We start from the raw sequence: 13,034 nt of genomic DNA on the forward strand, positions 1-13,034 counted from the left end.
ACAGAGCTTTATTTACAAGAAACTTTTAAGCCTTTAGTGAACATCTCCCCGGATGCAAGGTAAGTTTCTGTGGCTTGCTTCTAAATTGTGCTGATCATGGAATTAGTACTAGGAATTTCGTTATCTATGTTAAAGAGAAGCAGGATTTGAGTTTGTGAACTAGAGTAAGATAACGAAGAATGGAAAGACTCTGCATGTTTTTATTTAAGTGACTCAAAGGAAGAGCTCTCCAAAAAATCAGTGTTGAGTCCAATAGGATATCTTGTAGCGTAACAGCAAACTTCCAAGCTTTCCACAAACCCTTTGCTTAATTCCCTTCAATGCACTTGTCAAGCAGGGGATGGGGCCAATGACATGACTGCATTTTAACTTGTATACATATCTGAGCTGAAAAAGCAAATACTATAGGGAAGATGATTCTTGCATACATAACTCCACGAATCCTAATTACATTACAAGGAAAATAATATGTCTAGAAGTGTTACTCTAACAAATGCATGCTACTGATGCAAGAATGTTAATCAAAATACTAACTTTTTGGAGCTATGTCCTAAGCATTTGTTCCAACAGTCTGGAAAATGTCAGTATTTCAAGGTTAATCTTGTATTAAAAATGAGTAATGTCTTGTCTCAAATGATTACAGTTGGTAATCCAGTTATTTTTCTTGCAGTCAGACTAACAATTTCTATTCCTAATGTGCTTTCAAGAAGATAAGGCTATTGTCTACAACTACCGCAGTAAGGCGACCTAAGTTATACTACTCCATCTATGTGAATAACATAGCTGGAGTCGATGTACCTTAGGTCAACTTACTACGGTGTCTACACCGCACTGGGTTGACGGGAGACACTCTCCCATAGACTTACTTACACTTCCCATTTGGGGTGGAGTATGGAGGTCGACCGGAAAGCGATCGGCAGTCAATTTGGCTAGACTGCTAAATCGATACCCAGTGCACTGATCACTGGAGTGTTGATCTGGCTATAGTTATAGACATAGACTAAGACTAGATGGCTCGACTATAACAGGTACAAAAAAGAGCTAGATAAGTTCATGGATGATAGGTCCATCAACGGCTATTAGCCAGGATGGGCAGGGATGCTGTCCCTAGCCTCTGTTTGCCAGAAGCTGGGAATGGGTGACAGGATGGATCACTTGATGATTACCTGTTCCGATAATTCCCACTGGGACACTTGGCATTGGCCACTATCAGAAGACAGGATACTGGACTGAATGGACCTTTGGTCTTACCCAGTATGGCCGTTCTTATGTTCAAGGAATTGTTGATGTCATACAGCCTCTCATCGCTTGGTCACTAGTTCAAATTCAATCAGAGGTTATTGCCCTCCTAACATTTTTCCCACCCCCAATCATCTCTCAGTGGCATATGTTTAATCAGATGGTGATTTTGACTCCATTCTTGTGGACAAGTGTACATATCCTGAAAGACATTGACAATAATAATCATTTATAATTGGTATTGCTGGATGTCTCAAAGAACCAAAGTTTAAAGAGTGTACAGTGAAAGTGAACACTCTTCCCCGTGATGTGATCCTTTCAACTGAGGATGAGATACATCCAATGCAAGAGAGTTGGAATAACTGTGCACTGTCACTCTGTGTGTTTCTCTTTGAATAGAGGGCATGTCGTTTTCGGTGCTATTAATTGACTGTCTTTTATTTTTGAAGTGAGTATTGTCCTAATGAAAAAACTTAAATTGTGGAGAATGTTGCTTCTACTAACCTCTCTGTTATAATGGTTCACTGTCCCTCAATGTTTATTGATACCAAGGGTTTATTAAAATATGGACGTATATCTGTGTGCATGTGGTTGGTCTTCAACAATAGTGAAAGTAAACTTGCTGATATCTTTTGCTATGCGGTAAGTTCTGCAATTCTCTAGGATCTATGTGAAAATTAGGTAGATAATTATTGGTCTTGTATATTCTTTGTGATGCTCTTATGATGTCAAAGTACGTTTGGAATTTCATGGTCAGAATTGCACTAACAGATTTAATTATTTTTCCTCAGCCTTGTTGATGCTGTGTATTCATTGATCAAAAACAAAATCCACAGATTGCCAGTTATTGATCCTGTCAGTGGGAATGCACTTTATATACTTACCCATAAAAGAATCCTCAAGTTCCTCCAGCTTTTTGTAAGTAGTTTAAAATGGTACTTTGACTAACTAATTTAAATAGAAGCCTATTACTATTAATAATATAAACCCTTCACTTGGAAACTTTTCTTGATTAAACACTTTAATTTGAACATTTTTGTGTGTAAGTGGCTTGCATCTTTTCTTGACTGTAGAAAAGATATGCTAGAAGAAAGGATCAAAAATTTTGTCTCCCCCTCTCGTCTCCCCCCCACCCAATATTTAGAAAAAGCTGGTAGCTGACACAGACTGCCCTATATTATATTTTGCTGTTTCTCTCCAACAACAGTACTGCAAAAAATGTCCAGTTCAGCTCACTATTCTGTTTAGGTGCTTTTTCCCCAACAAAGAGAGACTGGAATTGTCTTAGGTTATTCTTGCAGCTTCTGTCATGGTGATGAGAATGAAGCAAGAGAGGATGACTGTAGATCATACTGTGTTCAGAGAAGCCCTTATAGAATTTAGAAAGCTTAGATAACACAAAAACTAGGGGCAACCAAATGAAATTAATAGGCAGCATGTTTAAAACAAACAGAAGGAAGTATTCTCACACACACACACACACACACACACACACACACACACACACAGTCAACCTGTGGAACTCCTTGCCAGAGGATGTTGTGAAGACCAAGACTATAACAGGTACAAAAAAGAATTAGATAAATTCATGGAGGATCATCAGTGACTGTTAGCCAGGATAGGCAGGGATGGTGTCCCCTAGCCTCTGTTTGCCAGAAGCTGGGAATGGGCAACAGGATGGATCACTTGATTACCTGTTCTATCATTCCCTCTGACCGCCCTGGCATTGGCTGCTGTCGGAAGATAGGGTACTGGGCTAGATGGACGTTTGGTCTGACCCAGTGTGGCATTCTTAATGTTCTGAGCACCAGACTAGGTGGTGAGTAAGGATGGGAAAAGCAGGTTTGAAGTAAGGTACACAGTGCAGATGATTACGCTTTTGTCTTTTTTGTTCCTGGCCTTTTTTTTGTTGTTGTTTTTCAGTGAACTGAAAAAGGGGAAGATGCAGCTTAGAGTCAAATGCATATAATGTGTCATCATTATGTACGATTAGATGAAATATACAAGCGTCAGAACGAAAAATTCATTTCTAATCTTAATTCTGCACCCTCTTTGATTAAAATTAGGTTCTAGAGTCTTGAACTGTTTTTAGCTTAACTCTCAACATAACGATTAGATTGCCATGAAACTCTATGATAATGATTTGAACTCTGTAGATAAAGCATTGAATGCTAACTGTTTCAGTAAATTCAATTATATGGGGGGTCACGTTAGCCGATAAGACATCTATATGATGAACAGTTCCTAACCTGATCTATAACTGTTTTTCGAGGTGTGTTGCACATGTCCATTCCAATGTAGGTGTGTGCACACCCCGAGTACAGTTGCCAGAATTTTTTCCCCTCGTGTTATCTGTCAGGTTAGCTCTGGTGCCATGCACAGAGCACCAATATAAAGGGCCCTGCCGACCCTATGCCCCCTCAGTTCTTTATTTATTGGCTGACTCAGACAAGAGGAAGGGAGGCAGGTCTTGGAATGGACACGTGTAACGCATCTTGAAGAACACCAGTTACAGAAAGGTTAGTAACTGTTTTTTCTTCGAGTGCTTGTACATGTCCATTCCAATGTAGGTGACTCCCAAGCAGTTGTATAGGAGGTGGGCTCAGAATTCATGAACATGCTGACTGCAACATTGCTTGGCCAAAGCTAGCATTGGTTCTGGCCTGCTGGGTGATGGCATAGTGCAGCAGTTCTCAAACTGTGGGTCGGGACCCCAAAGGGGGTAGTGACCCTGTTTTAATGGGGTCACCAGGGCTGGCTGAGACTTGCTGGGGTCAAAGCCTGAGCTCCACAGTCTGGAGCTGAAGCCTGGGGGCTTCAGCCTTGGGTAGTGGAACTGAGATTACAGGTCCCCTGCCTGGGGCTGAAGTCCTTGGGCTTTGGCTTTGTCCCCCACCCCGGGCAGTGGGGCCTTGGCTTTGTCTCCCCCCCTCCCCCCCCGGGGTGGCACATGATTGGGTGGGCTTAGGCTTCAGTCCCGCCTCCTGGGGTTGTGTAGTAATTTTTTTTCAGAGGGGGGGCGCGGTGCAATGAAGTTTGAGAACCCCTGGCAGAGGGAGTCAAGAATGTGTCATGAATGACCAGGTTGCCACCCTGCAGATGTCCAAATAGTGAGTTGTGCTAGGAAAGCAGCCAGAGGCCTGTGATCTTGTGGAATGAGCAATCAGGTTGGCTGAAGCAGAACACCCGCCTGCTCATAACCTGTGCGAATACATGATATGATCCAGGATGAAATTCTCTGAGCGGAGATAGGGAGACTTTTCATCTTCTCTTCTACCACTATGAATAGTTGAGCAGATCTACAGAACAGCTTGGTCCTTTGTACATAGAACTCCATGGTCCATCTAACCTCTAGAGAGTGTAGACGTTGCTCATGTTCAAATGCGGTTTTGGGAAGAACACCATAGAAAGATTGTTTAACTGCGGTGAAACTGTGAAAGCATTTCAGGAGGAAAGCCGGGTGCAGATGCAGCTGCACCTTCTCCTTAAAGAAAATCATATACAGGGGTTGTGACATGAGGGCACAAATCTCCAAAACCCATCTGGCCGAGGTGATGGCAACTAAAAAGGCCACTTTCTAGGAGAGGTGAACTAACAAGTACGTTGCCAGTGCTCAAACGGGACCCATAAGCCTTGATAAGATGAGATTTAGGTTCTAGGGAGGAATAGGATCCCTAACCTGCGGGTACAACCTGTCCAGCCTTTAAGGAAACTGATAACCATCTCATGAGAGAAAAGTGGACCAGTTGTCAACTGGGGGGAATGGAAGGCCAAAATCACTGCGAGGTGGACCCTTGACCATAGAAATAGCCAAACTTGTTGTTTCAGATGTAATAGGTACTCAAAATAAGCTACAAAGAGGAATGCAAGGGCAGAACTCCATGCTGGAAAGACCAGATGCAGAATCGCTTCCATTTTGCAACATAAGTCATCCTGGTGGAGGGCTTCCTACAGCCTAGTAGGACTTACGGACCTGCTCTGGGCATGCCTGCTCCTCCGGATTCAGTTGTGGAGCTTCCAGGCCATCAGATGGGAAGGAGCTGAGGTGTTGGATGAAGCAGCCGACTGTGGTCTGGAAGATCAGATACGGATACAAAGGAAGCAAGAGTGGGCCTTTACTGAGAGGCCTGACAAGGTGGCAAACCAGCGTTGCCTGACCCATGCTGATGCTGTGAGAAGACCAGGTCCCGGTTCCGCTTGGCCTTCATAAGACTCTTGTGCACTAGCAGAAATAGGAGGAAAGGTATCGGTGGTCTGTCCACAGTAGCAAGAAAGTGTCTGTGAGAGAACCCAGGCTGTGGGCCTTGCAAGGAGCGAATTGGTGGCATTTCCCTCTTGATCCGGGAAGTGAACAGGTGTATCCGGGAAAATGACCCTCGTGATATCCAACTGGAGGGACCATTCGTAGTGAGTGGAGAAACATCTGCTTAGGTGATCCACCAGCTGGGTTCTGTGCTTCCAGGAGGTGAGGAAGACTCAAGATGGATTGAATGCACTATGCAGAACTCCACAGATGAATTGCTTCCTGACACAGAGGGGGAAGAGCATGCAGCTCCTTGTCTGTTGATGTAGAACATGGCTGTCGTGTTGTCTGTGGACAACCAAAACTACCTTGCTCGCAATGTGAGCAGGCTAGGTGGACTGCCCTAAGTTCTCTGATGTTGATATGGAGAGAGTTCTTTTGGGAACCAGAGGTGTGAATCCTGAGGGGATCTCAGTTGGGTTCCCCAGCCCAGTGACGACGTGTCTGAGACCAATGACATCGAAAGTTGGATTGCGAAAAGGGTACACCCACACAGACCACGTGATGGTCCAGCCACCACTCATGGAGACAAGGATTTGAGAAGGTACGGTGAGAATAGAATCTAGTAGGTGATGGACAAGCAAGTACACCATGGCCAGCCATGCTTGAAGAGATCTGAGACACAGCTTGGCGTGTTGCACGATGCTTTGTGGCCCAAGAGATTCCAACAGCTCTGCACTGTTGTAACAAGATGGGCTTTGACGGACCTTATCAGGGTTGTGTCACCAGTCTCCCGAAGCAAAGCTCTGGCCTGAATGAGTCGAGAACACCCTGATGAACTCTATCCTCTGTAGGGGGATGAGGGTGGACTTTTCTGTATTTATTAGCAGACCTAGGGCCTGGAAGGATGATGTGGATGAGGTGGATGTTTGATTCCACCTGAGCCCTGGACTGACCTTTGACAAGTCAGTCATCTAGATACGGAAGACATGTACTCCCTTTCCTCAGGAAGACAGCTATCACTGTCATGCATTTGGTGAAGACACATGGAGCCGCTGACAGGCCCAAATGGAAGCATCGCGAACTTGTAATGTACCTGGTTTACGATGAATCTGAGGAACCTTCTATGGCCTCAGAAAACTGATATGTAAAGTATATATCTTTTAAATCGAGGGCAGAATCCCAATCTCCCAGATCCAGAGAGGGAATGATGGAAGCCAGAGAGACTATCCAGAACATGAAGTTCTTAAGGTAGTGGTTGAGACAGTGCAGGCCTATAATAGGTCTGGAGACCACCCTTGGCTTTTTGGAATAGGAAATAACAGTAGAACCCCTTTCCTCTCAAGTTTTGTGGAATCTCTTCTACAGCTCCCATCAAAGGAGGGACTGGACTTTTTGTACCAATAGTTGTTCATGAGATGGGTCCCTGAAGAGGGACGGGGAGGGAGGTGAGTTAGACACAAACTGGAGGGTGTATCTCACTTCTATCATGCTCAGCACTCAGCGGTCCAAAGGGGTGGCGGGCCCAGGCTCTGAGGAAATGCGATGGGGCAGTCCAAAACGAGGGGTAACTGGATCCGATACCATGGGAACTGGGATGTTGACCTCGAGCATTCTATCAAAAGGAGTGCTTCAAGTTCCCCAAGTTCCTGGTGGTGGCTTTCATGGGACCCAAGGTGAAATCTGGCGGAGGTCTATGCCTAAATCCCGTTCTTTCTCCTCTGTGTTTCCTGCTTGGCTGGCCGGGCAAGGTACCAGCCAGCCTGTTGGGTCCTGTAATGTTTCCTAGAAGCCGCTGGGGTATACAACCCCAGGAACTTCAGATTGCCCTGGTATCCTTAAGCCCATGGAGCTATCAGTTGCTCCAAGAAGAGTGAGGACCCTTCAAAGGGGAGATCCTGGAGGGTTTGCTGAACTTCCCCAGGAAATCCAGATGACTGTAACTATGAGCTCCTGTGCATGGTTACAGCTAAGGCCATGGATCTAGCTGCAGAGTCAGCCATGTCCAGAACTGCCTGTAAGGAGGCCCTTTGATACTGTTTTTCCTTCATTGATCAGAAGAACTCCTGTCTGGCTTCCTTGAGGGAGAAAATCTTTAAAACTTTTGCATGCATACCACATATTAAAGTCTTAGCAGCCCAGTTGTGCCTGCTGGTTTGCTATGTAAAGTTGCAGCTCTTCTGTAGTATAACCTTTCTGCCAAATAAGTGTAGTTCTTTGGGGTCCTTTGCTTTAGGCATTGCTCCCAACTGCCCTTTGTGATCTCTTCATAGCAGCTGAAACTACCAGGGATCCCGAGGTGGGTATGAGTATAAGAACTCTTAACCCTTGGTTGGCATGAAATACTTCCACTCTGTACACCTTGCCATGGGAGGAAGGGAATTGGGGTCTGCCATAGCACCTTGACTGAGTCCATGAAAGCCTCAGTGAGTGGCAGTTTTGAGGCCACCCACTTTAAGTCCTGGTGAGCCTCGTGGCCAGATTGGGGAGGAAACATGCCAGCTGTCACTTTAGCCTCATCTGGGAGGAGGAAGAGGAAGCCAGCACTGGTGGCGGGCCTCACCCCCCTCCTTCTGTTTTGCCTGGGACCCATGGCAACTCCTCTTGAAGTTTGGTATCGGATTCCAGATCGGTGAGTCTCCTGGCGAGGTACCGGTGGTGCTCTGTTCTCAGAGACCACCGAATAGGAGGCACCTTTAGAAAGAACCTTGGGGGCCGGGGGGAACCCCCACTGATTCCAGAAGAGCCATTGCCTGCAGTCAGTGTCACCCCTGCATTTGGGCCTAGTGGAGTAGGAGTTTCTCAGGGAGGTAGCATGGGTGACTGTGAGGCGGAGATGAGTATGACCCCACTTCTGACAACGACAATGAGTCCTGTGTGAGACAACCAGGGGTGATGCAGAACCCTGTTGGTGCCAGAGATGGTGGTGGACAGTGGTGAAGCCTGTGATGAGGCCAGGAAGGAGGGTTTGCCCTTGAAAATATTCCTGGAGCCAGGCGGTGGCGGAGAAGATGGTTCCCTGCACTCAATGGCACTAGCAACACCAATTTCAGCATCGCCAAGATAGAGGCACTGGCAATGAAAGGAGTCTCTGGCTGCTGCGAACACTTCAAGAATGGATGGCACATAAACATACTGGAGCCATGTGCCTGCCTTAGATACCTCTAAAGTCAGTGGAACCTGCATGGTGCGGAGTTGCTGGTGTCACGGTTGGAAGAAATGTCCCAACACAGATCTCATCCTGTCCCAGTCCCCATGTCTGACTGACTTTAGTGCTGGGATTGACCTCTCTCTGGATGCTTCTTGTTTTTCTTCTTAGGCATTAGGAATGCTCTGCACCGACAGCGAGGGTACTTGGCACCGAGTCCGAGCAACTCAGTTCTGAAGCAGGTCTCAGAGCTGCCTCCAGGAGAAGGCCCTTCAGCTCTCACTTCCCAATCCTTTTTGGTGCAAGATTTGACGTCCTTACAGATTTGGAAGTGGATCTTCTCTGAGCCTCTCCCAAGGCACTTGAGACAGCTTGAGTGCGGGTTGCTCAAGGGCATCGACTTGCCACAGGAAGCACTAGCCTTGAAGCCAAGGCATGCCATGGCCCCTGGAGATGGACGAACTTCTCTGACTGATCGGGGAAGAGCCCAGCACTAATGTAACTTGGGGGGGAGGGGGGATGGGGACTACAACTAGCTACAAAAAAAAGGATTAACTATTTACACTAGAAAATACCAAAAACCATTGTGAAGTTTACCGAAGCAACCAGAGCAGTTCCAGCAACCGTCATGGGCAGTAACAAAGAACTGAGGGGGCACAGCATCAGCAGGGCCTTTCTACCAGCACTATGAGTGCAGCACCAGGGGGCATCAGAGCTGAGGTGACAAATCCACTAACAGAAAAATTCTGGCAGCTGTTCTCCGGGCATGCACACACCTACATTGCAATGGACATGTGCAAGCACTTGAAGAAAACTGCATTGTAAACCCATAAATTTCTAGCCCAGAAGGGACTCTTCTGATCATCTAGTCTGAGCTCCTGTATAACACAGGGCACAGAATGTACCCAAAATTCCTAGAGTATATCTTTTAGAAAAACACCTAATCTTGATTTTTAAATTGTCAGTGATGGAGAAACCACCATGATTTGTACATGAATGTATTTTTAATTCTCCTAGGTGTCAGAAATGCCAAAGCCTGCCTTTATGAAGAAGAACCTGGATGAACTTGGGATAGGAACTTATCACAACATTGCCTTCATACATCCAGACACTCCTATTATTAAAGCCTTGAACATATTCGTAGACAGAAGGATATCTGCATTACCAGTTGTGGATGAGTCAGGTGTGTATTAAGCTGTACAAGAATATAGTAAAGGGGAGTGATAGCATGTTTAATTTTGAATTATTTGTACAATTACCTGTGCTGAAACCAGCCCTAAATCTGTCTTTACCATCCTGCCACTTGCTCATCAAACAACAAGCGTGAGGAGGGGATAGAATATAATTTGAGATACAAGAAATAAACAAATGAAAATCTAGGTTAACAGGCCTAGAAGATCTCATTATATCACATTATTGTTCAGTTAGCCAAATGTTCACTGTAACATGTCAAAAGTTTTTTTTCGTTCTTGATCTGAATTTTTTTCCTGGTAATTATAAGGTAATTAATGAAACTAGGATACAAGGAAATTAACTTTTTTCTTTGTTTTTAAAAGAGCTTACTAACTTTTTTTTTTTTTTTTTGCATTTTTAGGAAAAGTTGTAGATATTTATTCCAAATTTGATGTAATAGTAAGTATCTTTTAATTTTTGTAAAATGTTTTAAAGTGTATCTTTTGAAATTGCAGTCCTTCAGTTGTTTGCTTCAGCTATTACTTATTCCTTAACTTTTAATTTGATAAACTGGCTAAAACACCACTTTATTTCACTTTCACAGTATTTTTTTCTGGCTTATTAGTGTTTCTTATACATGTGCATCTGGTGGTCTACATTACTCATGCACCACAATGGAGAACATATAGGCTTCTTCCCCCCCTTCAGCCATCCTAGTCTTGACTACTGCTGCACCAGAGCCTAACTCTTTCAGAGAGTTTGACTGAGGATTTCCTCTTACTGGTTATTGCGAGTTTCATATGACTGGATTTTTACACCTGGGGGAATTCTGCACAGAATTCATGTTTCCCTGCAGATTTCTTTGCTTTCCCAAAGAAAATGATGGGGATGCAAACGGAAGCTGTGCAGGGAATGGGGAGCTGGGGACTGTCATGGGCATAGTTGGGGGCATATTACACCCACAAACAGAGGCAAGGTGTGCTGGGGGCACTGCCCTCCCATTTCTGCGAGCGCAGAGCTGCCCAGCTGATGGAGGGTGCCACTAGGCTGGCTGTTGCTGACCCTGCAGCTGGATGCTGCTTCCTGGGTCTTAGTGCCAGTCATGCTCCCCTTTTGTGTGCTGGGAGCCTTCCTGTTTTCTGTACAACAGTGAGTGCCTGCAATGGGGAAGAGCGAGGTGGGGTGGAAGGAACGGAATGGGTGTTGTAGGACAGGGGGAGGAAGATGTGGGAGTGAGGGGAGATGGATAGGGGCAGGGAACCTAGGAGGGATGAGGTGTAGAGCAGTGGGGAGAAGGGAGTGCAGAAGAGGCAGTGGGGAAGGAGGAATGGGGTGGGGAAGATAAGGGAATTGGGGGGAAGCAGGAGCCCGACATGTGGCATCCTCTCTTGGCAGAAGCAGCTGGGGTTCCCCTATTAAGCAGGCCCATCAAACCCCCACCTGCTGAGCCCCATCCACATGCACCCAGACCACCCTGCTGAGCCCCCACATCCAGACCCACCCCCGCACTGAGACACCCTCCTGTTGAGCACCAATTATCTTCACCTGGACCTGGAGAGTCATATTGCCCCTGCACCCAGAACCCGTGTGCACCAGATCCCACACTGAGCTTCCCCCACACACAACCCTCACCCCACATATGGATTCCCCACACTAAGCCCCTCCACACTTGGATCCTGCGGGGCTGACCCTGCCTGTCCATACCTGGTGCGCCTGGCACAGAAAGACAGGGCCCCAGGGTGTTTCTGGGGCAGGCCAGGCTTTGCACTCTGTCAGTATTGGGTGTAGCTCACCACTGAGTTCCTGTCCCTGGGAGCACCGGGGGGCTGCAGGATCATCTCCCATCTCCATGTAGCCAGTGGCCTGTGCTCCCCACTGGCATGCTGGAGTCTCAACATTATTTATTGCAATAACATTTACAGAATTTTCAAATATTGTCTGTAGAACTTTTCTATTTTTGGTGCAGAATTCCCTCAGGAGTAGACAACCATGTGCCCTGTCCTTTTTATGTGAGCCTGAGGAGCTAGTGTTGCTAAATCCTTCCTGCCCAGTGTGTATCTGAGCCTTGTTCAGGCTGATGTTTTTCACCATGGCTTCTCCAGTAGCGTAACAGTTTAGTCTAGCCCATGCTGCCAACCTGCCTGGCCAGCAGACAATCTAAATAGCTGGAATCGTCAAGAAAAGAAAAGCCCAAATTTCTATATTCATCTTATCTGTATGTGCCAGTGTGACCTAGCAGAGCCTTCCATCTAATGGGGCCTTCTGGTTGCTGGATTATAGACACACGAGTGATCTCGTATCAGCGGGGTAGCCATGTTAATCTGTATCCACAAAAACACGAGGACTCCGTGCACCTTGAAGACTAACAGATTTATTGGGCATAGCTTTTGTGGGTAAAAAACCCCACTTCTTCAGATGCATCAAGAGTGATTTAATAGCTCTTGCCACAAGCATGCCAGTGGAAAATCCTGATGTCTGTAATTCTGCATTGAAATCAGTACTAAGGGAGAAGTATCCCAAATGTGAAATAGCTTTACAGTGCCTTTACCAACACTTATCTGTACATAATGCTTTTTAGAGTCAGGGTTCCCAAACACCTGCTTATCTCTTCTAGTCTTCTGTGCTTTCCATTTTCACCCTTGTGGAAAACATTCTTCTGTCCTTTCAGGGTGACTATAGGGTGCTGTGTAGAAGCAAGAGTTTTTTCATCCTCCCAGGCCTTGTAAATCTCTAGTTATAATACCTCCTTAAAACATTTGATTCAGTCTTGGTCTTAGAGGATTGTTCAACCTCTTCAACCACTGAGGCAGGACAAGTAGGACTTCCATCCATATGTCTCATACCTTTCACAACAGTGTTTTGAAAAAGAAGAGGTCTGAGTCCAAGTTAATTCCTTAGAGAGAAAACTTAAGAAAAATCTATGACTTAAAGAAGCTACAACAAAAAGCACAATTCTGACCACAAGGCCACCACAAACCTGTTCATTGGGGAAACGTACACCTGGACCCAAAACCAAACCTCCGGGTGCAAATGGCTTACTTGTACTGGCTGACGGCTCTACTGTGGGAGCTAAATTAGGACATCTTTTGATCATCTCTCCAACCAGTGGCTTTCCTTTCATCTAGACTGATTGTAAATTAGACCATCAAGAATAATCAGTATTTTTTTCTTGACAAGAGCAACCCTGATCACAAAGGTAAGCACCTTATTGTGGAGAGATGTGCTCATGAT

At 45.6% G+C, this 13,034-nt stretch overlaps 1 protein-coding gene and 1 long non-coding RNA gene across 2 annotated transcripts in view; one reads left to right on the forward strand and one right to left on the reverse strand.

Moving 5' to 3' along the window:
* PRKAG2 (protein kinase AMP-activated non-catalytic subunit gamma 2) overlaps nt 1-13,034 on the forward strand; it is a 428,376-nt gene that overhangs the window by 407,519 nt on the left and 7,823 nt on the right. Inside the window, 4 exon segments of the mRNA XM_038389209.2 lie at nt 5-59; nt 2,031-2,157; nt 9,648-9,813; nt 10,225-10,262. Of these exon segments, the coding sequence (XP_038245137.1) occupies nt 5-59; nt 2,031-2,157; nt 9,648-9,813; nt 10,225-10,262 (386 nt within the window).
* LOC119851345 overlaps nt 1-13,034 on the reverse strand; it is a 68,068-nt gene that overhangs the window by 24,778 nt on the left and 30,256 nt on the right. The window lies entirely within an intron of this gene.

This window comes from Dermochelys coriacea, chromosome 2 (genome assembly GCF_009764565.3).
Source record: "Dermochelys coriacea isolate rDerCor1 chromosome 2, rDerCor1.pri.v4, whole genome shotgun sequence".
Classification (NCBI taxonomy): Eukaryota; Metazoa; Chordata; order Testudines; family Dermochelyidae; genus Dermochelys; species Dermochelys coriacea.